This window comes from Coturnix japonica, chromosome 6 (assembly GCF_054131305.1).
Source record: "Coturnix japonica strain WE chromosome 6, WE-NBRP24, whole genome shotgun sequence".
Taxonomy (NCBI): domain Eukaryota; kingdom Metazoa; phylum Chordata; class Aves; order Galliformes; family Phasianidae; genus Coturnix; species Coturnix japonica.
In genome coordinates, this window is record NC_140668.1 from 14,962,400 (window position 1) to 14,988,491 (window position 26,092).

The window sequence follows — 26,092 nt, forward strand, 5'->3', positions numbered from 1 at the left end:
TTTATTCTTTGCTGTTTAAGTCTTGTACGGGCCAGGAGTCCAAAAGAGAATTAGAAAATGGTGTTCTGCATGTCTGCTAATGATGACTTAGGATTGCTGATACTTACTGAACTTGTAGTGAAAGGTTTTTTTTCCTGTTTTAAGGGGAAAAGATCTATTTTATCAAACTGTAGCCACAAATATTCAAGATTATTTTTCTGATTGGATGTTATCTGAGCTGCCTATGACTGTATCTTTAGTGTCAGTCTTTATGTTGGTCTTTTAGCTGATGCAATATAAAGAAATCATAAACAATGGAGTATGTTGTTGGAAGTAACCGCGGGAGACAAGTCTCATGCTATCATGGTCAACAAGCCTCGTTTATTAGGTGTTACAGCATCTCATTTATACAATCAGTAATAAGTTCATGCATATTGCAAAAGTTAAGCTCAGGATTGGTGAATTAGACATTACTTCATCTGACCTTTGTGGTTAGTCTTATAGATACTTTTTCTTTGCAGCTTTGTCTACACCTTGCTACACATCTTGCTTTTCCCTTAGGCCGTCCTTGCTTCTAGATACATATTTCATCTTTAGCTACATACCCTGTCTTTTCACATACTGATTTCCCCACAGCTGCTTAGCTCGTGACCGTCCCTAGGATAAACCGTCTTTGTCTTTAATCACATTCATTCTTTTACAATTTAACTAGAGGAATCTCTTCATGTCCTTTCTCATGAAGCCATTCTGCATAAACACTCTCCACATTTCCCCCGTTTTCTTTTTGGACGACCAAGGATACATTGTATTTTGAGTCAACCATTCTCATTAGTGCATTTTGCAAGCATTTAAAGAGGCAAGGAACTATTAATATGATAGCTATCAGTACCAGACCGATTGTAATCAAATGCTGTAGTAGAGAAGTAAGCCAGGGGCCTAAACCTAAACTTCTAAGCCAGTCATCAAGACCAAAACCAGATTGCACCTGCAAACGGTTAGTTAATGCGTGCAGCGTTTGTATCTGTTTATGTATAGACACGGAGTGGTCTGATAAGTTCATACAACACATGCCTTCGAACTCCTCACATCCGTGCCCCTGTGCTAGTAATAGAAAATCAATTGCTGCTCTATTCTGGAGTGTAGCATGCCTTACTGAATCCACATCCATCAGTAGTTGAGATAATGCCTCTGAGGTGGCATTCGTTTGTTTTGCTAGCCAGCAGCCTAAACCATTTAGCATGGCTAATGCTTTAGCAGCGGCAACATTAGCTGACAAAATAGAGGCAAATATTCTTCCTGTTGTAGACCAAAATTGTACCTTATCCTTACAGTCTGGGGTAAAGGCATGAGTCACCCTTTTCACTCTAGAATGCTGTCTGTGAATTTGGAGGATCATAGAAGTATTTGGAGTAAGCAGTGTTAAACGACCTAATGTGCATGGTCCTCCTATTATCTTAGAGGGGACTCCTGCCCAAGCCCGATCCCCACATATCAGAAACACTCCATAGGGCAATGTTATAGGGTTGTTAGATGAAACAGATATACTGGTGCTTGTATAGTTACACCATGCTGATTGATTTCTATATACAAGCAGGCTAGAATTTACACTTCTTGGTTTGATTTTTGATCTGTCAGGCCCAATTCGATAACTGCCGGTCCAATTAAAATATATGCACCAATCGGCTTTTACTGATCCCAAAATTTCTAATTCTTGTGGTTCTAGAGGGGCTACAGGAAAGTGTGGTATATATGCATCCCAATGGTCTGCGTAGCCCTTTGTACCTTTTGATTGGCAAGGCAGAACACCTTCTGGACATGGAGGAGTGTCCAAAGGTATGCCTACCAAGCAGGTAGAAAAAGGATTGCCAGGAGATGATAATGCTAAACATATGGCATCTTGACCCGTCTTGTTGGCTAACGTAACCCAGACGTTTTCCTTAGGCTGCGGAGGGGCCCAAAATGCACCACAGCATTGCAGCCAGACCAGAACTCCTAGGGCTGTTAGGCCCCAAGAGCTCTGACTGTACCGCCGCATTGATAGCTTATGATGCGAGACCTCCTAGCAGCTCGAGCTCTCTGAGCGAATCTCTTAAGCACCCAGCAAAGACGGGTCACTGATAAAATATCCTCCGGTTCTGAATCTAGCGGTTGGTCTTCTGCACACCAGGTTTTATCACACTCTCTGCACCACAGATAGTGTTGGTTAATGTAAAAGACTGATTGGTGGTACCAACCCAATTTTCCACAACCACCACAAAGAAGCAACGCTTGAGCCTGATGCTCACGCACACCACATCCCCAACACCTGTAATATCTATTAGATGGAATCAGTCCTCGTATGTTAACCAACGCATGTATCAGTTCCATATATGGACCATAGAAATTTTGAGTCACTGTTGACTGAACATGCCGAATGAAGGTCTGGAGTGGCTCCTCAATCAGCTGGAGACACTCTTCCAACTTTTCTGCAGTCACCGATCTGTAGTCAGTCATCCAGGTTCACTGTGCTCTCCGGGATGCGATGGCGTCACCGGCTTGGTCCAACGAGCAGGAATCCACTCAGAACCTGTAGGGGTTGAAACACAAAGGTAGCCTCGCCCTAAATAAAGCACTCTTGCAGGGCCTTTCCATTCCCCAGTTTTCAAGCATCTATACCTAACCCACATTTCTTCTTCAAGATGCTTCTCTGATTCTGGGCTCTGTAACTTATGTTTTTCGGCTGCAGGACAATCTGAGGATCCTATTATGCATAAATGATTCAATACAAACAGTGCCTTAGCAAGCCTTTCCTGCATGTCCTGAATTTCTGAGAATTTCTTGAGATAAGTTTTCAAGGTGCTATTTGCTCGTTCAACTATTGCCTGCCCTTGTGGATTGTGTGGAATGCCAGTAATATGTTTAACACCCCATTGTTGTAGAAAACGTTGAACCTTTTGACCTATGTAGGCAGGACCATTATCTGTTTTTAACTGTTTGCATACTCCCATGACTGCAAAACATGCTGTGAGGTGTCGGGTTACATGGATGCCCCTTTCCCCAGCCTGAGCTGTTGCCCAGATAAAATTGCTGTAGGTGTCAATGGTGACATGCACATATTTTAACCTTCCCAGACTGGGTTCATGGGTAACATCCATTTGCCATATTTCATTGACTGATAAACCTCTAGGATTAACTCCAATTCCCAGACCCATTCCATTGTTGTGATTTGCACAGACTGGGCAGCTTCTGACAATGGCAGAAGCATCTGTTTGAGAGATCTGAAATTGCCTCTGCAGTCCTCTGGCATTCTGATGGAAGGTAGCATGAGCTTCCCTTGCCAGAGTAAATTGTGACATTGGTACTGCAACTGATACCAGCCGATCTGCCCTCTGATTGCCTTCTCCTAAACCCGTGCTTAATTTATGACTCCTGATATGGATAATGGAGTAAGGCTCTGTTCTGTTCCTGAGGGCTCGCTTGAGTTGTAAAAATAACTCATATAATCGCTTGTTCTGAACCTCCTTAACAATTGCATCCTCAATTCTTGAGGCCACCCCTACTACATAGAGAGAATCTGAAACCACATTCAAAGGCTCAGTGATATTAGAAACAGCCCACACTACAGCAAGAAGTTCTAGTGTTTGTAAACTGTCTTCAGGGACTGCCTCCAGTGTGTGTTGCTGCCAAATTCCCTTCTTTTGCCAAACAATAGCTGCTTTGCGTGTCTTTTTCCCAGCGTCAGTGTAAACAGTTACAGCTTCCGAGATGGGTTTGTCCCTTCGCAAAGGCACGCCAATCCAGCTCCATTCACCGATCCATTGCAATGCTCGTGGAACAAGTGGACCTGTTTCTATTTTAGCTCCCAAGGCTAAAAGCGCTTCAGCTAGATCTGGCGAATTCAGCAAATACCAGTCTAGCGTTGCTTTTTCCATGGGAAGATAAACTGTCTGTGGTTCCAGACCGCTAATTTCCAATATACGCATGCGGCCTTTTTTGACCACTGCTGCCAGATTTTCAATTTTTGTGGTTATTGTTTTCCGTTTTTGAAGAGGTGGCGAAATCCACTCCAGGACCCTTTCCCCCGTTTTCTTTTTATGCTGAGTAACTGCACCAAGGAGATGCATATCGCTGCTCCAAATGGTAAGAGTCAATGGTACTGTAGGGTCCATGCGGGAAACGAACCCTTTGGTAATACAGTCTGAAATTTTTTGTAGCACCTCCTTTTGTTCTGGTATAAGAGTCACTGGGGTGCAAGGGTCCGTGCCTTTCAGCAGGGGCAGCAGTTTTTCTAGCAGCACATTTGGGAGACCTACTATTGGTTTTAGCCATTGTAAGTCTCCAAGGAGTTTTTGTGCATCATTAAGGGTAGAAATGTCTGTAGCAATGGTTAATTTTTGCGGTTTCACCTGCTTATTGGTGATTTGCCATCCCAGATATTTCCAGGGCGTGGATTTCTGTACCTTTTCAGGAGCTATAACTAAAGAGGAGGTTGCCAGCACTGCTTTGATATGTTCAATCTGAGAGTCTGTGAATGGATCCTTTTGAGCCAGAAGAATATCATCCATATAGTGATAAATAATAGTGTCCGGCATTTCTCGGCGTAACGGTTGCAGTGCTGCGTCGACATACAGCTGGCAAATGGTTGGGGAGTTACGCATTCCTTGTGGTAACACTGTCCATTCAAATCGCTTGTCGGGTTCTCCCCTATTTATCGCTGGCAGAGTAAAAGCAAAACGTTTTGTATCCTGGGGGTGTAAGGCAATTGTAAAGAAACAGTCTTTCAGGTCGATGATGAGGATGGGCCAATTCTCGGGAATCATAGAAGGGTTGGGTAATCCGGGTTGTAGCGCCCCCATGGGCTCCATCTGGTCGTTGACAGCCCTTAGGTCGTGCAATAGACGATATTTTCCAGATTTCTTTTTGATTACGAATATCGGAGTATTCCAAGGGCTAGTAGACAGTTTCAAATGCCCCTGGGCAAACTGCTCCTGCACAAGTTGATGTGCTTGCTGAAGACTTTCCCTTTTTAGTGGCCACTGCTTAACCATGACTGGAGTTTCTGTAGTCCATGTAAGTGGTAGTGGGAAAGTCCAAGCAATGGCCATTATACTAAAGGGTGTTCATTGGTAAGAACAAGACCCAGTTGAGCCAGCACGTCCCTGCCGATAAGGCAGGATACCGTAGGTGGAAGTAGTGTAAGTGAAAAAATTGCTGTGGCTCTCCTGCCATCTATTTCCACTGTGAGCATGGGGGTTCGGCTTGCCAGTGTCATTCCTCCGACCCCTGACACTGTGGTAGTTGAAGATTGAAGCGGCCAGTCAGACGGCCACTCCCCTGGGGTGATAATTGATGTATCCGCTCCTGTATCCAAAAGTCCTGTCAGAGTAATACTCTGATCACGGTAGTGCAAAGTGCACGATTTTTTCGGGCGCGTTGATAAATCAAGAGTAAGCAAAGTTAATTTCCCAGTTGAGCCAAATGCTCCCTGTTTTCTTGGCTCTTGTTTAAGGGGAGTCAGTCCTTTTGCTAACTGCGGCAGCGGCACTAATTGAGCTAGACGCTGCCCTTTAAGTATTTTTACAGGCGGGTAAGGGGTGTGTACCATGATCATAATTTCCCCTTGATAGTCCGCATCTATTACTCCAGGTAAAACAAACAGTCCCATCATGCTGACAGACGATCTACCCAATAACAGTCCTCCTACTGCTTGTTCATTAATCATGACAGGGCCAAATAGTCCAGTAGGAATCCGATAGGGCTGATTAGTCAAAATAGTAACATTTACTGAGGCTGCCAAGTCCAAGCCGAGGCTCCCGCTGGTGGCAGGTTGGGGTTGTTGCTGTTGGGGGTTGCCGATACTGCAGCTGCTACTTGTGTCCGAGCGCGGCTGCTGCTCGCGCTGCTTTTCGAGTTTCCCGACCTGCAGGCAGCAGCGTTGTGAGTGTTGGATCGACATTTGCTGCACCAAATCCCAGTGGCTTGGCAATCGCGACGAAAATGTCCAGTTTTTCCACAACGGAAACATTTCATACGGAGGCTGTTCTGCGAGCGTGGGTTTGTAGCGACTGCAGCTTGGAGGGGTGCAAGGGCTGCTAGAACCTGAGTATGTGAGGATTTTGATTGCTCCTGAAATGCTTTTGCCTGCTCCTGCAACCCCTCACTAATTTTCTGCAAAGCACTCACTAAGAATGCCTGGGTTCCAGTTGGAACCGAAGCAGCCTTTTCTAACAACTCAGGGATCGACCAATCTCCGGGCAATGTATTGACCAGGGATCGGGTTGAGGAATTACCATTTTGAAGCACACATTGTTTAATCAAAGCCCCTTGCATATATTCCGGAACACTAGCCTTCTTAATGGCATCCACAACTTTATCTATGAAATTACCTAGCGGCTCCTCACGTCCCTGTTTTATTCCCATGTAAATGGGCGTTCCTCCCGGAGCTTTTATACTATCCATAGCTTTCCTGGCTAAATTCATAGTTTCTCGCAAAACTTCAGGGTCAGAAATCGCCTGAGCCTCTATTCGAGTCCATGCCCCAAGACCCAACAATTGTTCCATTGTTACACCTGCTAAGGGGTCTCCTGGTCCTCTCTGAACTGCTGCAGACGCCACAGCTAACTGATGCCAATGAGCATTAAACAATATTAACTGATGAGGAGTATAAATCAATTTCGTGATACTTCTAATATCTGCTGGGAGAAGGATATGTGCACTAAAAAGATAATCTAGCATTTGCCTGGCCGGTTCACTAGTCACTCCATATGACCCTACAGTAGCTCGCAACTGTGATAACATCTTCCAGTCTAGAGATTGAATCTCAGCCTGAACTCCTCCCTGCGGCAAGGGAGCATAAACAACAGGAAATGCAAGATTCTCAGTCGCTGCCTGTACTAATTCATTATCACCATCCTCTATTCCGCGCCTTGCCAGCATAGACCACAACTTGCGTCTTTCCCTTGCAACAGTCCCCACAAAATCAGACCCAGCTCCAGAGATCGGACCCGACCCGCGCAGAACTGACAGCTCCGGAGCTACCGAAAGCTCAGAGCAGCCGGACGGCTGCGGCTGCGGCACAGACGGTGCCGAGACAGGGAGCGGCGCCGAGTCGGCTCCGGACGGCGGAGCTCCGGACAGCGAAGAGGGGGGGCTAGAGGAGACCTCTGCGGGCTCCGTTGCTAGGTCAGCCTGCACTTCGCGAGGGGGTGCAGAGGGCACTGCGGCTGCAGACGGCAGAGTAACGGAAGAAAAAACAGGGGGGTTTGGAACGCTAGTGCCCCATGGCAGCCCATAATCTTGATTCTGTTTTTGCGCAGCTTGAGCTTCCTGAGCTGCCCTTTTTTCCGCCTGACTCATCAACAACTCATTATGCACTGCTTTCCACAACTTACTTATCTTTTTTGCCGACTTATCATCATCTAAAACTAACTCCCACAACTTATCCCCATACCGCCGCCACTCCTCTAATGTATGCACTAAGTGGGGGTTTGCAAAAAAGCCATATGAGACCGCGTGGCTCAATAAAGCAGGGAGATCCTTTTCTAAGTCTATACCCTTAAACTGTCTCCGCCTAAGAAAAGCGGAAAATAAATCATATGCTGCTTGCCTGTCCATTTTTACTCACGTCGGTACCGTTGCAGCCCTCCAGGCTTCGGCAGCACGTGTCGGTCGAGCCCACCTGTGTGGTCACTCGAGACGCGGAGCTCCAATTTTAGCTCTTTCGTCGTCCGTCGGGCTGTGAAATCCGGACCCGAACCCAACGCAGTTCTTCACCCGTGGCACCCTTTTTTCCTTATCACGTCGGGGTCACCATTTGTTGGAAGTAACCGCGGGAGACAAGTCTCATGCTATCATGGTCAACAAGCCTCGTTTATTAGGTGTTACAGCATCTCATTTATACAATCAGTAATAAGTTCATGCATATTGCAAAAGTTAAGCTCAGGATTGGTGAATTAGACATTACTTCATCTGACCTTTGTGGTTAGTCTTATAGATACTTTTTCTTTGCAGCTTTGTCTACACCTTGCTACACATCTTGCTTTTCCCTTAGGCCGTCCTTGCTTCTAGATACATATTTCATCTTTAGCTACATACCCTGTCTTTTCACATACTGATTTCCCCACAGCTGCTTAGCTCGTGACCGTCCCTAGGATAAACCGTCTTTGTCTTTAATCACATTCATTCTTTTACAATTTAACTAGAGGAATCTCTTCATGTCCTTTCTCATGAAGCCATTCTGCATAAACACTCTCCACAGTATGTTTATGTAATTCAAATAAAATAGTGATGCAGATAAAAATAGCTAAGTTCCATTAACTTTTCAGACCATAATAGTGAAACACTTGTAAGTCGTAGGATACGCTTGAATGTCTGTAGTACCAATTTATCCCTCTGCTTAGTCATTCATTTCTATTTAGATCTTGGTGCTTCTGTGCAGCCTGTGATTAGATTGGCAGTTCTCATTTAAACCCTAACTCATTCAGTCTTGGTTATCAAATAGCTTAAAAGGCAAGAACAAACGCTGTTGTTTTTAAGATGTACTGATATATGATTTGCATCCTTACATGTGGTATAGGCTGGATTTACCAGAGTAAATGTTCTTTCATCTGTAGTTTTCTTTGTAGGTATTTTGTGTTTTGTTGTGTGGGTTCAGTACACAATACTTTAAATGTTATATTTGTTCCAAATTCGCTGTTGTAGCGAATCAGAGCGGAGCAGGATGAGAAAGTAGCATGTTTTGTAAAAGAGAAAAATTTTACTTTACAACTCTAGGAAGTGGAGGAACCGGTACTCCCAAAAATATCCCTACCCATCAGTACTGCATCTCTGGCACCATTCAACTTTAGTTTTCTGACTAGCAGTACTGTCTCATCGTCACCAAGCACTGTTTCAACATCAGTGATGAACAAGGTGAATCTATGTTGTATGCTATAAATGCTTTCCTGTATGAGTCTGTATCTGCTCTTTTGCAAGTTAACTTCTGTGGTGCTCATGAAATTAACTGGTGTTAGTTCATACTGAGTTGAGTAAGTCAGAGTTGTATTGCAGTTTGGAGAGAAAAATGCAGTTTTTTGATTGTCAGTCTTAGACTTGCAAATGTCTGGTTTGGTTTTGGAACTGTGGCAGAAAATGAAGTTGCATCAGCTTCTTTTGCATTTAAGAAATCAGATGAGAAAAAGGACGAAACTCCTGCATCAAAGAGAGGCTTCTCTTTTGGTAACGTGGAGTCGGCTCCTGCCTCGCAGTTTGTTTTGGGAAGGACAGAAGAGAAACAGGATTCTGTCAGTTCTGCTCCTCCGTTACTGTTTGGGAAGAAAGTTGAGAATGAAGAGTCAAAGGCACAACCTGTCTTTTCCGTTGGGCAGCCTGAATGTACCAAAGAAGAAAGCACAGCAAAACCTATGTTCAACTTCAGCTTTGTTAAACCATCGGAGAAAGAAACTGAGCAGGCAAAGCCAACTTTTTCATTTGGGGCCCAAGCCAATACTTCAGGTAAGCAGAATATCTTTTGTCTTCAGTTGTCTAAGTCCCTCAGATGGTACCTCTGAAGTCATAAGTTACAGAATCTGTAGGAGTTGCTGGGTTCATGTACTGGAGCTTTAGAAAAAGCTTAATTACTCTGTGCAGTGTGATTTGTGTTCCAGTTGTTGACGTATAGACAATTAGTAGAATTCCTGTTTTGATTTCAGTGAGTTTTAAGACTAGGTTTAGACAAAAAATATATACATATTGTCACACATTAAAGAACCTGTATTGCATCCCACATGAGCATGGATGGTTTGTATGGTTTCTGTGCTAGCAGCATAGTTGGTGGTACAGTCTTTAGCGTGGTGACAGAGGCCTCATGCGATGGTTTTCATAGTGAAAGGGGATGTGAGGAGGTGTCTCATTCATGTGTTCTTGCAGCTGTGCTGCTGCAATTTACTGCCATGAAGGTGTGGAAATTGCTTAATAGGTACTACACAGTTTTGTGCATCTTTAACCTTCTGAAAGAGCGGGCTGAAAGATTTTAGTAACAATTGCCATGTGGAAGAATTCTGATTCTGATTTCATGACTTATCAGCCATGGTTTGCAGAACAGCGTTCATTACTCACTTCTACTAACTTTGGAAGTTATAAGGGAAGGAACAGAGAGAATAAAAGCAACGCATGGGGTTATGGTTCTTATGATTGAGTTGAAGTTCTGGAGTTTGATTTAACCATGGAAATTTGATGAAACACCTTGTGTAAAAATGAGATTTTAACGAGCCTTCTTCAGCACAGTAGAGAGTCCCTTAAAAGTGGCATAGATGAAAAGGGTCCGTAACTTCTGGAAAAACAGCAGTGGGAAATCAAGAACAGGGTCAGGTGTAATAATGAGAGAGCAGAAGCTTAGGGAAAGCTGAAGAACTGCATACTTTAAAAGATAACTTTAAATGTAAAATTGCACTCAGTACTTTGTGACAGTTCTGTAACAGGGGGCTGTTCTCCGTGGCTCCCAAAAGCAGGTCTTGAAAGTACTGAATTACAGTGAGCTTAAGCCAAAAGAGTGAGGCTGCAGGATGATGGGCTTAGCCAGCTTTAGGGCTGTAGGCACAGGGCTGTAATTTCAGGAGAGGCTACAAAAGCAGCTGTACCACTGTGGGGTTTTTTTTTTTTGCTGTGTTATTTAGCAAACTACAGAAGTGTTGCAGGTAATGCATGTTGTTCTTCTCAGAGCATCTGAAGAATAGTTTTGTTTGAAAAGCTGAGATGTACTGGTTCATTCTGGTTCCAGTTGTTATAGCCAGTGCTTGGTGTCCGTAACTACTAAAGCCTAGAACTGTGGTGGTGTCATCATTCTTCACAATTCTCCCATTCCTTTAATTGCACATGGCAGCGTTCAGTGTATTAAACCTGGATTTTATGTAATCCACAGTAGCTGGATAATAGTTGAGACATCGTCCAGCATTTCTCCTTGTACAGTGGCTGGAACAGGGTCTCTCTGTTGCGCTTGGTTTGCCGTCTTGCAGTGTTTTATGTTCTGTTCTCCCTCTCAGATCAAGGAGCAGCAAAGCCATCCTTCAGCTTCTTGAGCTCTAGTTCCTCCAGCGCAGCCGTACCTGCCACTTCAGCCAACAGCAGCAGCCTGTTTGGCAGCGTCACTTCTTCCTCCAACCCTGCACCAGTTCCCACTCCCTTTGTGTTTGGGCAAGCCAGCAACACTGTGAGCAGCACCGCTTTTGGCAATTCTGCAGAATCTACAGCATCTCAGTCATTTGGCTTCTCTCAAGAAAACAAACCCACCACCACATCTTCCACCACTGGTGCAGCAGTTAATCCATTTGTCTTTGGTTCAGGAGCCAACAGTAGCAATGCAGCAAGTTCTGGCTTTACCTTTGGAGCCACGGCCACATCGAGTTCAACAGGTACATTTAAGCAGGTGCTTTTGTTTTTGCTCTTAGATCACAAAAGTGGAGCAGGGAAAGAGTGTTTCCTGGAGAACAGGTAGGGAAAATGCATGGAAATTGAGAAAAGTAGTGAATATTTACATCCAACAATATATAAACAGTGCTAATGCTTGGGGCTCAGGTCAAGTTTTGAGGCAGTCTGGGAAATACAGTTTAGGGATCAACTGGCTGTGGTGATATTTTGTGCATTGGATAATCCTTTACTGGCTTTCATTTGCATAGGAACTTGTCATTGTGAGAATGAATTTCCCTCTTCTCAGTATCAATCCAGTGCTGAAGTTTAAAAGTTAGTTTTAACTTGAATTTTTCTCTCCCATACCTAAAACTCTTCGAGCGTTGTAAATAACATCAAGATTTGTACTATCCACCCTTCACAAGTGTATATTACAAACACAGTATTGATATATGCAGCTGCTGCTTTGTAAAGCGTGACTTCTAATGAGCACGATAGCCAGTCCTTCATTTTCTTGGTCTTCATAATCTTCAAATCTTCATAAAAGTACTGGAATGCCTTTTAGTCCGTCTTAACTTCTGTTTTCCTTCCTGGAAAAACAATCAGCCATTCCAAGTTACATTGCAGCAGTTGGTATTTTTATGTTGCGTGACGTCTGCTTAAATTGCATTTAGATTAATAGCGCTATTTAGAAGGTCTCTTTTTGCTCAGCAGAAGTGTGTATGTTTGAAGTCACAGCTCAGTCCTGTATTTTTTTCTCATTATTTCTGCTTGCCATGCAGAACCAAAGCAGCTAATTGAATGAGCTTGTTTGCTATTATATGGAGAGACAGAATTATTCTGGTAGCTCAGTTAGGTCCCTGCAAGCCTGATGTGGTCTCCAGAAATTGATAATTGTAAACATTTGGATGAGGAAGGGGAGCAGTTGCTTATGAGAGGAAAGATTGGCGTTCTCCTCATTCTAATAGATCAGGAGCTGTGTTTTGAACGCTTAAAATAATACAAATAAGTGAGTGAGTGTTCTTTACCCGTGGTATAAATAAGTCTTAGTAATACAAATCAGCTTGTGCTCTTTGTGGGAGCCTGCTTCTAGAGCATGAATGGCTAACAGTAATTTGAGTCTAGACAACCCGTGTTTGAGGTGTGCGTTGTCTGACTCCTTTAAGTATGCTGTTTTTCATGTAACTTACAAGAAAAGGTAGGATTCCTATCATGAATGAGGTGCTGTTTGTTGTTTTACCTACTTGGCTTCAAACATAAAGCTCTGTAACAAACAAAACAACTCAGCACATACTGAAATTTCTCTTCTTTTCCTTTAGGGTCATCCTCTACATTTGTCTTTGGGTCTGGGTCTTCAGCGCCTGCTGCTGGACCAGCATTTGGTGCCAGTCAGCTACCAGCATTTGGCCAGAGCCAGGGCCCTGGCCAGCCAAATGCTCCCAGCTTTGGATCTTTGTCGACATCACTGTTTTCATCTGGCTCTCAGCCTGCGCCTCCTGCCTTCGGCTCTGTGACAAGCAGTACTGTGTTTGGACAGCAATTGAGCCAACAGCCAGGTTTTGGCTCTGGCGCCTCCAATGCTGGTGAGTGTTGACCATCCTTTTCGTTTCAGGTCTCAAAGAGAGCTTGGTTAGTCAGTGAGTTGGTTTCCATGAAGTGCAGCTGAAGTTTAGTGAATGAAATTACTTCTGCCTTTTGTACATACTCTACTGTAAGAATTGCCCTCCATAGAGGGAGTAGACACAGGGTTAAGTATTTTGCATCTGATTCCTTACTGCCGGAGAGGTACACTACCTTCACCAATAGGTTGTACATTGTTGTATATTGTGGTGCATGCAGCCATAGACTAATGGCAGTACAGGTAGCAGCAGACAGTTCCTTAGCAATTTGCCAGCAGTCTAAAAATCTCTTTATGATGCTCTACTGAAACAAATGACGTTGTCTAGGTGTTGTTCCTGTTGTAACTTAGCATTTCTGGTAAACCTCCCTCCCACCCCAAGCTGTGCCGCCTTGAGCAAGGTCTAAGCAATGTATGTTAGAGGTGGTGGGAGGAAGGAGGGGAGGACTTTCCTGGAAAGAACAAACTCAAATTTCAACTTTCTTATTCCCTTCTCCTTCTACCCCGTCTTTCTCAGGTCCCGTATTCCAGTTTGGGAGTAGTACTTCTAATTTCAACTTCACGAGTAACCCAGAAGTATTTACTTTTGGTGCAAATCCTCCTGCACCGGCAGCATCGGTACTACCTTCCGGCTCTTCAGGATTTTCATTCAGCCAACCTGCAACGTTTACAGTGGGGTAAGAGACCAAATCAGATTTTCACTTGAGCTTTTGGTACTATCTGTGGAGCGCAGGCAGCCTCTACTGATGTTAAATTGCGAGGTGCTCAGATGTACTTCGGAATTTATGTCTAAGGACAGCATCTCTCCTCGCTCTGTTAGTGTGACTGGCTAAGTAGGCAACGATGGCTTTATAGCAGCACAGCTCTCAGAAATATCATGCAGCCATGAGAAGTGTTCTTGAAAAATAAGATCTGAATTGAGCTGTTACGCTGCTGCTTACCTGCTGAATGAGAGAGATTTCATTGCTTTTGGTTTCTGGAACTCTCTTCCCATTCATCATACGTTGTCTGTTGCCAGCTGCTGAGCAGTGAGCAGCCAGATGATAAAACAGTTGTTCTGGAATATCTGCTCAGTGCTGCTACTGAACTGTCAGCTAACAGTAGGGAACGTCAGCTGGGTTTAGACCGTCGTGAGACAGGTTAGTTTTACCCTACTGATGATGTGTCGTTGCGCTAACTCTGCGTTGTCCTAACTCTGTGCTACCGGTTTCTATTCATAGGACTAATGGAAAAAATATTTTCTCTGCCTCCGGATCTTCAGTTCCCGGTCAGAAGATAAAGACTGCAATTAGACGTAAAAAGTAATCGGCAGATTGGTAAAGCAACTTTCAAAGCAGCTGCTGCCCTGCATTGTTCAGTTGTTGGGATCGTACCTCGTGCTGGGTTAGCTGAAGTCAGATCTGCCTAAAGTGTTGCAGAAAGGAACCAGGTCGAGACTCGAACTCGTGGGTACTCCAGGGTTGATTTTATTAACAAGCTCAGTGCTCAGGTGAAACATGCATACAGAGCTTGGGTCACTCCTAGTGAATGACCCTTAAGCTTTACAAACGTCCTATATTTATATGATTAGGTAAACATTACATCATTTATGTTATTCATTTCTCGTGATTAATCAATACATCTTCAGTCCTTCTTTCTCGTGTTTCATCCTAGGCCCAGGCTTCATGCTTCACGTGTTACTCTTCTTTTGAACTTGTCCAGAAATTCATTATCTTCTTTTATCCGAGCCATCCGGGCTAGACCAGTCCATTCCATCTGTCTTATGGTTAAACTATACATTTTAACTGATTAACTACTAAATAGCAATGTCAGCACTATTATTGTCTACCTCTGCTGTTTCATAACTTCACAATACTCTAACACCCCTACATGGGTCATGGTGCAGGGCTATACAGGGGATACTTGAGTAGCATATTGGTTGAGAAATTTACCATTTTTCCTAACAGTCCCCCCTTTTCTAATAGCTACTTTCCCAAGTATTCTACTGATATCCACCAAAAACTATCTTAGGTGGCGGTGGTGCCTTTACAGTTAAAGCAGACCCCATTCGCATACAGCATTGTATTAGTACATAAACAATAACAATCAGAACAATCACAACAATTATAATCAAGATAATTTTCTTAGCAATAGCAGAAAGATTTGGCAACCAGGATGTCAGCCAATGCCATGTTTCAGAAAAACCCCATCGAGTATCATCCTTCTGTATTTCTTGCATTGTCTTACTTACTTCCCATATTTTCCCAACATCAGTTAATAATTCTCCAGTTTGATCAACATACATACAGCAACTAGCATTCAATACAGTACACACTCCCCCTTGCGAAGCTAAAAGCATATCTAGTGCCATTCTATTTTGCAAAACTACTTTAGATAAGTTTGTAAGCTCGCCTTGTATAGTTAATAAGCCATAAGCCGTTGCATTAGCTAACTTCTCCACCTCCCCTGACACATTCAGTATTGCTTTTTCCAATTCACTAACACCTAAACCAGGTATAAACCAACGCACAAATGCATGGAATCCTGTTGGTCGTTCAATTAAAGGATTTAAAATAGTTCTTTTAGTACGTCCATAGAAAGACCTATGCCATAACGTTCCATTTATTTCTCTGGGAATGATCTCCATATCGGGTACAACTAGGCCTAAAGTGCATCTTCCTCGCCACTTTTTGGGTAAAATTTTGTACGCATGTTCTCCACACAGCCAATAGGCTCCTGGGAGACTCAAAATCAATTGATTTCTGTTTTTAATAGCAGTGAGATTATCACATCGTAAAGTCCAATTTCCCAAATAGGTTCCAGTAGAATCACGATTTTCAACACAATGAATGTAAGTATTGTTCTCCAATCGTGTATGAGCCAATGATAAAGCATGAGTGGTAAAATTACTTCTTAATATTGTTGTATTCCAAATATGACCAATAGTAGTATTAACATGAATAGGGATACCAATCAAATTTACTCCATGTGCTACTGATCTAGGTAAGGCTGAACAAATCCAACAATCACTGACATTTAGATTCTGGGCAAACGATTGCATTATTGATACATGAGAATTATCTGTCCAATAACGATAGTGGCCTAATTCATAAGAGACATGTGGCTGTAAAGACCTTCGGTGTCTCATCTGCTGAGTATGGCTACTTGTGTCATGCCAGGACATAGGTCCCCATTTTACCTCTTGCCAATGTGTATGAACTAATTTAAACCCGTCCCGAGGGTACGCAATGGAGAATTTATGACAGCACGAATTGTTGAAGCCGGGGAGCATACCCACACACCAGATTCCAGTACCACTGCTTGGTTCTCTAAAATTAATATTATGGTTAACCCATACCGCTCGGAGCCGAGGAGGAGGTACTCTGGGGTATGAAGGATAAGAAAATCGTGCTCTAATGCAAAAACTAAAATTAGCTCGAGTACTACCGGGGATATACCATCGAAATGTGCCAAAAGGGGTTCGGACATTGTTGAGTTGTAATAAGTCAGTATTTCTTTCTCCTTCTATGATGAATTCACGCTGAGTCGTAGAAACCTCTTTCGTTTTCAAAGTTACCTGATGTCCAGTCAAAATGTCCCGATAGGAGAATTCATACTGGTACCGATGTCCTGAAGCTATGCAGACGAGGAAGAAAAGGATGCAGAGACCTTTTTCACATGAGTATGATGGATCCATGCCTCTTTACCCTTGACCTTGATAGCATAAAGAGAAGTTAACAACACACAATAGGGCCCTTCCCATTTGGGCTCCATTTTATGTTTCCGTTTAAACACTTTCACCATTACCATATCTCCTGGAATAATATCATGTACTTTAACATCTCTTGGTAATCCTTGATAACAATAAGCATATTGCTGAATTCTCTTAAAAGAATCTTGTAAATACAACAAATATTGAGTAATATTCTCTTCCCCTTCCAAAAGTGCAGTTTTTGCTGAGACATATGTTCCTGGTACTGCCACTACTCTCCCAAATAAAACCTCAGCTGGACTAATTTTTAAAGGCTCCCTAGGGGATGTTCTCAAATCCCATAAGACTAAAGGTAATGCATCTGGCCATTTGAGTCCTGTTTGTGACATTACTTTGCCTAATCTATCTTTAATAGTCCTATTCATTCTCTCTACCTTTCCGGATGACTGTGGATGATACGGTGTATGTGCCGCCATAGTAATTCCCAGTGTCTTTGACAATTCGGCCATCATTGAGGAAACAAAATGTGTTCCCCTGTCTGAGTCTATTTCTTCTGGGACTCCGTACCTTGGAATTAAGTCTCGTAACAGAATTTTAATCACAGTTTTTGTATCATTCTTTCGTGTAGGAAATGCTTCCACCCAGCCAGACAAATGATCCACAATAACTAACATATATTTAAATCCCAATACTGGTGGCATTTCAGCAAAGTCAATTTGAAGTTTCTGAAAAGGATATTCAGCTGGAGGTCTCTTCCCTTCTTCCATCCTGGGTCTGGTTATCCCGTACTTTTGACATATTTCACATCCTGCAGCAATTCGTCTAGCTGCTGCATATACTCCCGGTGCTATCCACAAACGATCAATCTGATTTGCAATATTTCCTGGACCGCCATGGCTTCTATCATGATACCACCTTACTAAAGTTAGCAAATATTTATGTGGTAACATAGGTTTATCACCAATCATCCAAATCCCATCCTTTTGAACAGCTCCCATACGCATCCACACCTCCAGTTCCTCTTTATTCATTTCTGTATAAAGTGTCTTAGGGTCCGATAGCAGTGGTATAGTTTGTACAGTCATAATAGGAACACTATAATTAGGGTGCACAGCAGCTGCTCTAGCTGCCGCATCTGCAAGTTGGTTTCCTTTTGCTAACGCATGTTTTTTAGAGCTGTGTGCAGGTATGTAAACTACAGCAATCTCTCGTGGTTCTTGTATAGCCAGTAATAGGTCATTTATTAGCTCACCGTGAGCTATTGTTCTCCCTGCAGAGGTCAGAAAGCCTCGCTCTCTCCAGAGCATGCCGATAGCATGGCAAATTCCAAAAGCATACTTTGAGTCCGTGTATATATTTACCTTCTTGCCGCGTGCTAATCGTGCCGCTCTACAGAGCGCAATAAGTTCTGCTCCTTGTGCTCCCAACCCGCTTGGGAGAGATTCTGCTAGTAGAACAGTTGTCTCAGTTGTCACAGCAAATCCGGTGTATCGCTTTCCTGCAATGTAATAACTAGAACCGTCAGTAAACAAGTTTAACTCAGGCTCTGTTAATGGCTCATCCTTTAAGTCTTCCCTCGGTCGTGAGACTGAGTGAATCACCTGCACACAATCGTGTTTATTTTGTTCTCCAGTTGAATCAGGGAGTAAGGTGGCTGGATTCAAAGGTTTTGATCGCTCTAAGGTGATATTATCAGCTAGGAGCAAAATGACTTCGTAGCGGTGAGCGCGCTGTGGAGAAAGGGATTTTTCTGCATACCTTTTAAGCAAGATTTCTACTTCATGCGGAACCTTTACAACCAGGGGATGTCCCAAGACAATGGTCCGGACTTTCTCGGTGAGTTCTGCCGCTGCAGCCACAGCTCGAATGCAATAGGGAGTTCCCCTCACAACAGGATCTAATGACTGTGAGTAATAGGCGACAGGCCGCTCGTAAGGTCCAAATTTTTGAACTAAAACTCCTTTTGCAATTCCTCTTGATTCGGTAACATATAAGGTAAACGGCTTACCATAGTCGGGCAGTCCCAAAGCCGGTGCGGATACCAGCGCCTGTTTAATAGCCTGGAAAGCTTGCTGCATTTCATCAGTCCATGGTATCGGTTCGATGGCCTGGTCCTTAGTAGCTTCTTGTAAAGGTTTAACAATTTCACTATACCCTATAATCCATGGTCGGCAAAATCCAGCCTGTCCTAAAAATGCCCTCATCTGTTTCTTTGTGATTGGCCTAGGTACTGCTTGTACAGCATTAATTCGTTCTGGATCAATTTTCCTTACCCCTGAAGCTAATACATACCCTAAATACTTTACCTCAGGCTTACAAAACTGCAATTTGGAAAGGGAGACTTTATGTCCTTTTTCATACAATTTATTACATAAATACTTTGTGTCTTCTATGCAAGCTTCTTTTGTTGCACTAGCAATAAGTAAATCATCAACATATTGAACCAACACCGATTTTTGAGGTAAAATAACATCCTTTAAATCATTTTTCAAAATCTGTGAGAACAAAGTTGGTGAACTCGTAAACCCCTGAGGTAACCGAGTCCACGTTAACTGTTTCCCTTCCCATGTGAAAGCAAAGATCTCTTGGCTTTCCTCAGCAATAGGTATACTAAAGAAAGCTCCCGTCAGATCCATTACAGTATACCACCTGGACCATTCTGGTATTTCAGTTAATATTAGTGAAGGGTCAGGAACTACAGGGTGCAGGGCTTCAACATGTTCATTAATTGCTCTTAAATCTTGTACAAAACGATATTCAGGGTTCCCGTCCTCATCCTTTCTATTTTTAGAAACAGGCAGAATAGGAGTATTATATGGACTAATAATGGGTCTCAATATCCCTTCATCAATAAAATACTGAATTTGTTTCTTTAAACTAGGTAATGCTTCTGTCGCAATCGGGTACTGTTTAATTGAGGGCGGTGGTCCAGCTTTTGTCTTGATTACCACTGGTTTTGCAGATTTCAAAAATCCTATATCCTTACTACTATGACTCCACAAACCGGAGGGTATGTCTTTTAAGTCATCTGGAATTTCAATTTTCTGTTTCTGTTCTCTTTCTACAGCTAGTACATTCCCCAAAAAGTAAAGTTTCATCCCTTTTGAATTCAAATCTAATTTAGTGCCTAGTTCTCGGAGGACATCTCTTCCTAATAGGGATATTGGAGAAGTGGGTGAAATAACAAACTGTGCCCATGTCATCCGTCCTGACAAGGTTACAGGCAGTGGTTTACTCAAGTATTTCTCTTCTACCCCTAAAACTCCCTTGATAGTAACAGTTTCTAGTGATTTTTCAGGCAAATCAAAATTTAACAAACTTAAAGTTGCTCCTGTATCTACTAAGAATGTAACTTCTAGCCCATCTACTTCTGCGATTACATGACCTTCTGGACTCAGAGTAACAGCCATCCTCCTGTTATTGCGAGTGAGTTCGTCGCAAGCCTCCCACTCCTGAATCTATATGAGGCCCAGATGCGTCTGTCACCGGATAACCCTGGGGGGTTAGAAAAGGTCGAGGTCTGAGGGGGCATTCTCGCTGCATATGTCCAAAATCTCCACACCAATAACATACAATTTCTCCACCAATCTGGGGTGGAAATCCTCGTCTCCTTCCCCGATTTCCTCTACCTCTGCCTCTAGCATTTTGCCACCTATTCTGTTGAGCTGACTGAGTAATCGCAGCTGCCAAAAAAGCCATATCTTCTCGTTTTTCCTGCCTCTCACGTTTCCTCTCGGTCTCTCTCTCTCGTTCCTGTTGCTTTCGCTCCTCATCCTTCTCTTTTTGCATTTTCTCCTGTCTCTCCTGATCTCGCCCATTGTATACAAACGTAGCAACAGATAATATTTTTTGCAACCCCTCTGCCTGCCATCCCGGCATATGTTTCTTAAAATACTTATTAATATCGGGTGCAGCCTGATTTACAAACACACTAATTGCAAGCGGCTCTTGAAAAGTCTGCTCTGTCATACCCCCATACTTAAGTAAAACAGAACGAAGTCTATGCCAATAATCACTGGGATGTTCATCCAACCATTGCTGACATTCCTGTACTTTGGACCAATTAGTAACCCGCTCGACACACTGGCGTACAGCCTCTAGCAAACCCTGTGTAGCCGTTCTCCAAGCCTGAAGCTCATCCTGTCTAACAATATTCCATTTCGGATCAGCTATGGGCCATACAGGTCTTCCTGGATTAGTATTTGATAACTCTCTATCCTTAGCCATGATCTTCTCTCTCTCTTCTACAGTAAATAATTCCTGTAACAGAGTCTGTATGTCCTCCCAATTAGGTTTATAATCTCTGAAAATACTAGACAACATCTTAGCACATTTTTCCGCATCCTCCCATAAACGCGGCATTTTCTCTTGCCATAGCATCAAATCTCCCGGTTTCCAAGGCTGATGTACTGCTGCTGCTAATAGAGGTGGTACATCAGGGCCGGTATCAGGACCAACCCTCGGATTAGAATGAAATTCAATAGTCATCGGATACTGCCCCACTTCTTTATTATTTCCATCTTTTTCCCGATCAGAATTATACCCACCCTGATGTAATTCATCAAAATATGCTAATAATTCAGTTTTGCTAGTAGCCTTCCCCAACTTAATTTGATTTCTTTTATCAGCCCAATTTATCCACACATATAAATAATCCATTTGATAAGGATTTCTATCTTGGAGTATTCGCCGCATGGTAGCAAGACGTTTATCATCAAACGTCCCCTCAGGTGGCCATACTTCGTCGGGACCAGCCCCACGAACCCGGGTTAAGAATGGCCAGTCATCCTGACACAGAGTGATCACTCGCTTCTTTTTTAACCCCACAACACCTTCAATCTTACTCCAGTTACACAAAATTTCCTCTAAGGGTGAACCCTTAATTATAGACGGCGATCCCCCCATAACTATTCTCCAAATAGAAATCCAAGGTCCAGTGAGAATTGCAGCCACTCTGTAATGAGGAAAATAAACCTCAGAAAAATAGAACCCCAAACCCCCCAAAAATAAGAAGCCTCGGGGACTCGAACCCCAAAAATAGGACTCGAACCCTTAAAAGAGTGGATGCACTTCCCCCTGGATATAATAAAAAATTTAGGCACTTACCCCAATCAACGCCTAGAGTCCCATCTGGGGTGCCAAACTGTTGCAGAAAGGAACCAGGTCGAGACTCGAACTCGTGGGTACTCCAGGGTTGATTTTATTAACAAGCTCAGTGCTCAGGTGAAACATGCATACAGAGCTTGGGTCACTCCTAGTGAATGACCCTTAAGCTTTACAAACGTCCTATATTTATATGATTAGGTAAACATTACATCATTTATGTTATTCATTTCTCGTGATTAATCAATACATCTTCAGTCCTTCTTTCTCGTGTTTCATCCTAGGCCCAGGCTTCATGCTTCACGTGTTACTCTTCTTTTGAACTTGTCCAGAAATTCATTATCTTCTTTCATCCGAGCCATCCGGGCTAGACCAGTCCATTCCATCTGTCTTATGGTTAAACTATACATTTTAACTGATTAACTACTAAATAGCAATGTCAGCACTATTATTGTCTACCTCTGCTGTTTCATAACTTCACAATACTCTAACACCCCTACATGGGTCATGGTTCAGGGCTATACAGGGGATACTTGAGTAGCATATTGGTTGAGAAATTTACCATTTTTCCTAACATAAAGAAATATAAAACTTTGCTGCCCTTTCCTTCTCTCTCTGGTGTAGTTCATTTTGTAACAAGTAGAGTTGGCAACAGCGCCGTTCTCAAGCAAAACTATTTTAGAATCCAGCAAGTTACTTCTTTCACTGACTTGGCATGGTTCGGCTATAGAGATGAATATAGCCCGCACAGTGAATGGCTTGTACAATACCTCTTCATCTGCACCACTATGTGAGCTCATCCTGTGCAGCAGGAGAAGAACAGCTGGAAGCTGGAGGTGCTGCAGGCCCAGCTGGAGGGCGAGCGGCTCCACTGCCAGGAGCTGCAGCGCCGCTGGGCTGCCGAGAGATGTGAACTGCAGAAGGCGGCAGAGCGGGAGCGGCAGCTGCTGACCGACCAACTGCGCTGTGCCTGGGAGAAGCAGCAGGCCCAGGAAGAGCAGCAGCTGAAGGAGTGGGAGCAGCGGCAGCGGGTGACGGGGACCCGGCAGCTGCTGCTCTGGAAGGAGGCCGAGCTGCGCGCGACAAAGGAGCTGCTGCAGCGTGATTGCGATGCAGCCCTGCGCCAGGCTCGGGAGCTGCAGCAGCAGCTGGCCAAGGTGCTGAGGAACCCCCCCAGCAGCGAGGCGGCCCATGCCCAGCTGCAGGACGTCCTCAGCAAGCTGCGCTGGGAGACGAATGGTGAGCAGCCCGCCTGCATCCGCCACCTCCAGCATCAGCTGGAGCTGGAGAGGAGGCTCTTCACCTATTACATCGTGGGGAGCTGGGCAGACGTGCTCCGTAACGCAATGTCCTGCTCCCAAGAAAAGGAGGGAGCTCTGCACTGCCACCGTGCAGAGCAGGGCTCCAGTCGACTTGCCGTGAAGGATGCTCACGTCCAGGTAAGATGACACACTGAGAGAGTGGGGATTGTTCAGCCTGGGGAGGGGAGGCTCTGGAGAAACCACAGAGCGGCCCTCCAGTGCCTGAAGGAGAACTGGGGAAAGCTGGAGATGTACTGGTTGTAAGGGAGGGTAGTGATACAACAAAGGACAATGCCCTGAAAGTAGAAGAGGGGAGATCTGGATGAGATATAAGAAGACAGGACACCATGAGGGGGCAGAGGCGCTGGCACAGGCTGCCCAGAGAGGCTGTGGTTGCCACACGCCTGGCAATGCCCCAGCCCAGGCTGGACGCACCTTTGGGCAACCTGACCTAGTGGAAGTTGTCCCTGCCCTTGGCATGGGCTTGGAACGGGAGAGTCTTGAAGGCCCCTTCCTACACAAACCATTCTGTTATTCTATGATTTTCTGGTTCTAGGTGCCAGAGACAGCCAAGGAAGACCTGGGGATCCCGGGCAGCCGGCCCTCTCCCCGCCGGGGCCCGGCACAGCCCCCCACCTGCCCTGCGCAGCGGGAGGAAAAGAGGCAGGAGCTGAAGGCACTGCAGGCCCAGCTGGAGGGCGAGCGGCTCCGCTCCCAGGAGCTGCAGCGCCGCTGCGCTGCTGAGAGACGTGAGCGGCAGGAGGCGGCAGAGCGGGAGCGGCAGCTGCTGGCCGACAAACTGCGCTCCAAGTGGGAGCGGGTGCGGGTGTCAAAGCTGCAGCGCCTGCGGGAGCAGAACCTGAGGCAGTGGCAAACAGAGATCTGCCAACTGCTGCAGGAGAAGGAGGCCCAGCTGCACCAGATGCAGGAGCTGCTGCAGAAGCGGCGCAACGACACCATCCGCCAGGCATGGCAACTGTAGCGGCAGCTGGCGGAGGCGCTGCTGAGGAGCGACAGCAGCAGAGCAGACCACAGAATGCAGCAGGAAGTCCAGCGGCAGCTCTGCTGGAAGTCCCATGCAGAGCAGGCCGTGGAGAGCAAGCGCCTCCAGTGTGAGCTGCAGGAGCAGAGAAGACGCTTCCTGCAGTACATCCTGGAGCACGTGGAGGGGCAGCCACGCGTCTTCTTCAACAGGGCCAGGGCCTGCCATCGGGCTGTAGCAGAGGTGGGTGTTCAGGCTACAGAACAACAAGAGGCCTGCCCACCTGAGCGCAGGGAGCAGCAGGAGCAGAACACCCATCTGCTGAGTAAGCTGAAGGAGCTGCAGAGACGGTGCAGCCTCCTTGAAGAGAAGAGCAGAAGCTCTCAGCAGATATGGGAGGAGGTGGAGTGGCTCAAGGACAAGATGCGTACGCTCTGCCTCCGTACCCAGCAGCTGCTGGAAATAGTCTGGCAGCTCAAGGAGGCCTCTTCCGCATCCAAAGACACCACAGAGAAGGCAGAGGAGGTCAACCAGCTGCAGGGACAGCATGTGGAAAAGGAGGCTGCAGAGCAACAAGAGGCCTGCCCACCTGAGCACAGAGAGCAGCAGGAGCAGAACACCCACCTGCTGAGGAAGCTAAAGGAGCTGCATAGACAGTGCAGCCTCCTTGGAGAGAAGTGCTGCCTGCTGAGGAGCAGAAGCTCTCAGCAGATGTGGGAGGAGGTCGAGCGGCTCAAGGACAAGATGCGTACGCTCTGCCTCCGTACCCAGCAGCTGCTGGAAATAGTCCAGCACCTCAAGGAGGCCTCTTCCACATCCAAAGAGGCCACAGAGAAGGCAGAGGACATCAACCAGCTGCAGGGACAGCATCTGGAAAAGGAGAATGAGACGGCCAAGGAAGACCCGGGGTTCCCAGGCAGCACAAGCAGCAAGCTGCTGGAGCAGTGCAGCTACCTCCAACAAGCCCTGAGCAACCTGGAGAGTCACTGCCAGGCCCTGAAGGCCCAGAACCACCTGCTGAGAGACCTCCAGCAGGCTGACATCAAGCTTGGAGTGCTCAGCAAGAGTCTGGAGGAAAAATGCACACAGCTCCAGGAGATGGGGAAAAAGCTGAGGCCACACAGAAATCCCAAACAGGAATGCCCCAATCCCCAGGAAAAGCCGGGGGAGTCAAAAGAGTGGCCAGTGGCAGTCTGCATCTACATTTTCGCAGACCATCACCACCAAAACGAAGATTCTTAGCTCGTCACAGCTACAAAATCCTTATGAGGGCCCTAATGAGGACCCAGAAAACGAGCTTCCACTGACACCTGGACAATACGTTTACATCTGTGGAGACATGGATGAGGATGGCTGGTTTCTGGGAGAGCTGACGGACGGCACAAGAGGACTGGTCCCTTCCAATCTGGTGGAAGAAGTTTCAGACGATGACCTGGATATCACCGTGCCTCCAGGGCTTCGTGATCTCCTGCTGGATACCGATGATGAAGAGAGACCAGGCAGCAGGAGCAGGGGCAGAAAGCGATGGTCACCATCCAGAAATCTGTGTCCGTGTGTTGGCTCAGCCTGGGGGACGCCGAGATTCCTCTCCATAAGACAGCAACATCCCATCAAGATTCCACCTTTCTGGATGAAGGCTACCTCATGCTCCACTTGACGTTCAAGTGGAGTGTGGTCCATCAGCAGGAAGGCCTTAAAAATTCATCCCTTGTAAGACTGAGAATTTATTACACTGGACTGGAATAAAACAACAAAAAACAACAAAAACGCCAAAACAACTTTAAAAAATTTGTATATTGTATATTATTTATATATATTATATATTATAATATATGATTATATAATATATATATTATAATATACATAATATACATTATATACATAATATATATAATATAATAAACACAATAATAAATTATATAATATATATTATATATATTATAATATTAAAAAAATTCTAATAAAAATAACCAAACCCAAAAAGTGTGTCCAGTCTTCTTGTTTTTAGACAGTCTGCTTTTGTAAACGTACAAGGAAAGGTAGAGGCTGAGGAAAGC

The 26,092-nt window shown here is 44.8% G+C and overlaps 4 protein-coding genes across 4 annotated transcripts; 1 reads left to right on the forward strand and 3 right to left on the reverse strand.

The window, feature by feature from the left end:
* Positions 1 to 338: 338 nt before the first annotated feature.
* LOC146760342 (uncharacterized) lies at positions 339 to 8,216 on the reverse strand. The gene has a single exon (XM_085551534.1). It carries the CDS (start codon positions 7,570 to 7,572, stop codon positions 5,740 to 5,742), a length of 1,833 nt encoding a protein of 610 aa, XP_085407660.1. The 5' UTR covers positions 7,573 to 8,216; the 3' UTR covers positions 339 to 5,739.
* Positions 8,217 to 8,690: 474 nt separating this feature from the next.
* On the forward strand, positions 8,691 to 14,775 carry LOC146760343 (nuclear pore complex protein Nup153-like). The gene is made up of 6 exons (XM_085551416.1): positions 8,691 to 8,745; positions 8,986 to 9,450; positions 10,977 to 11,345; positions 12,660 to 12,923; positions 13,476 to 13,635; positions 14,179 to 14,775. The coding sequence occupies exons 1-6, from the start codon at positions 8,691 to 8,693 to the stop codon at positions 14,261 to 14,263; spliced, it is 1,398 nt and encodes a 465-aa protein (XP_085407542.1). The 3' UTR covers positions 14,264 to 14,775.
* Positions 14,776 to 15,972: 1,197 nt separating this feature from the next.
* On the reverse strand, positions 15,973 to 19,133 carry LOC146760344 (uncharacterized). The gene is made up of 2 exons (XM_085551536.1): positions 18,011 to 19,133; positions 15,973 to 16,651 (listed from the first exon to the last, which is right to left on the reverse strand). Exons 1-2 carry the CDS (start codon positions 18,851 to 18,853, stop codon positions 16,574 to 16,576), a joined length of 921 nt encoding a protein of 306 aa, XP_085407662.1. The 5' UTR covers positions 18,854 to 19,133; the 3' UTR covers positions 15,973 to 16,573.
* Positions 19,134 to 19,218: 85 nt separating this feature from the next.
* Positions 19,219 to 22,322, reverse strand: LOC146760345 (uncharacterized). The gene has a single exon (XM_085551535.1). The coding sequence runs from the start codon at positions 21,552 to 21,554 to the stop codon at positions 20,067 to 20,069; it is 1,488 nt and encodes a 495-aa protein (XP_085407661.1). The 5' UTR covers positions 21,555 to 22,322; the 3' UTR covers positions 19,219 to 20,066.
* Positions 22,323 to 26,092: the final 3,770 nt, after the last annotated feature.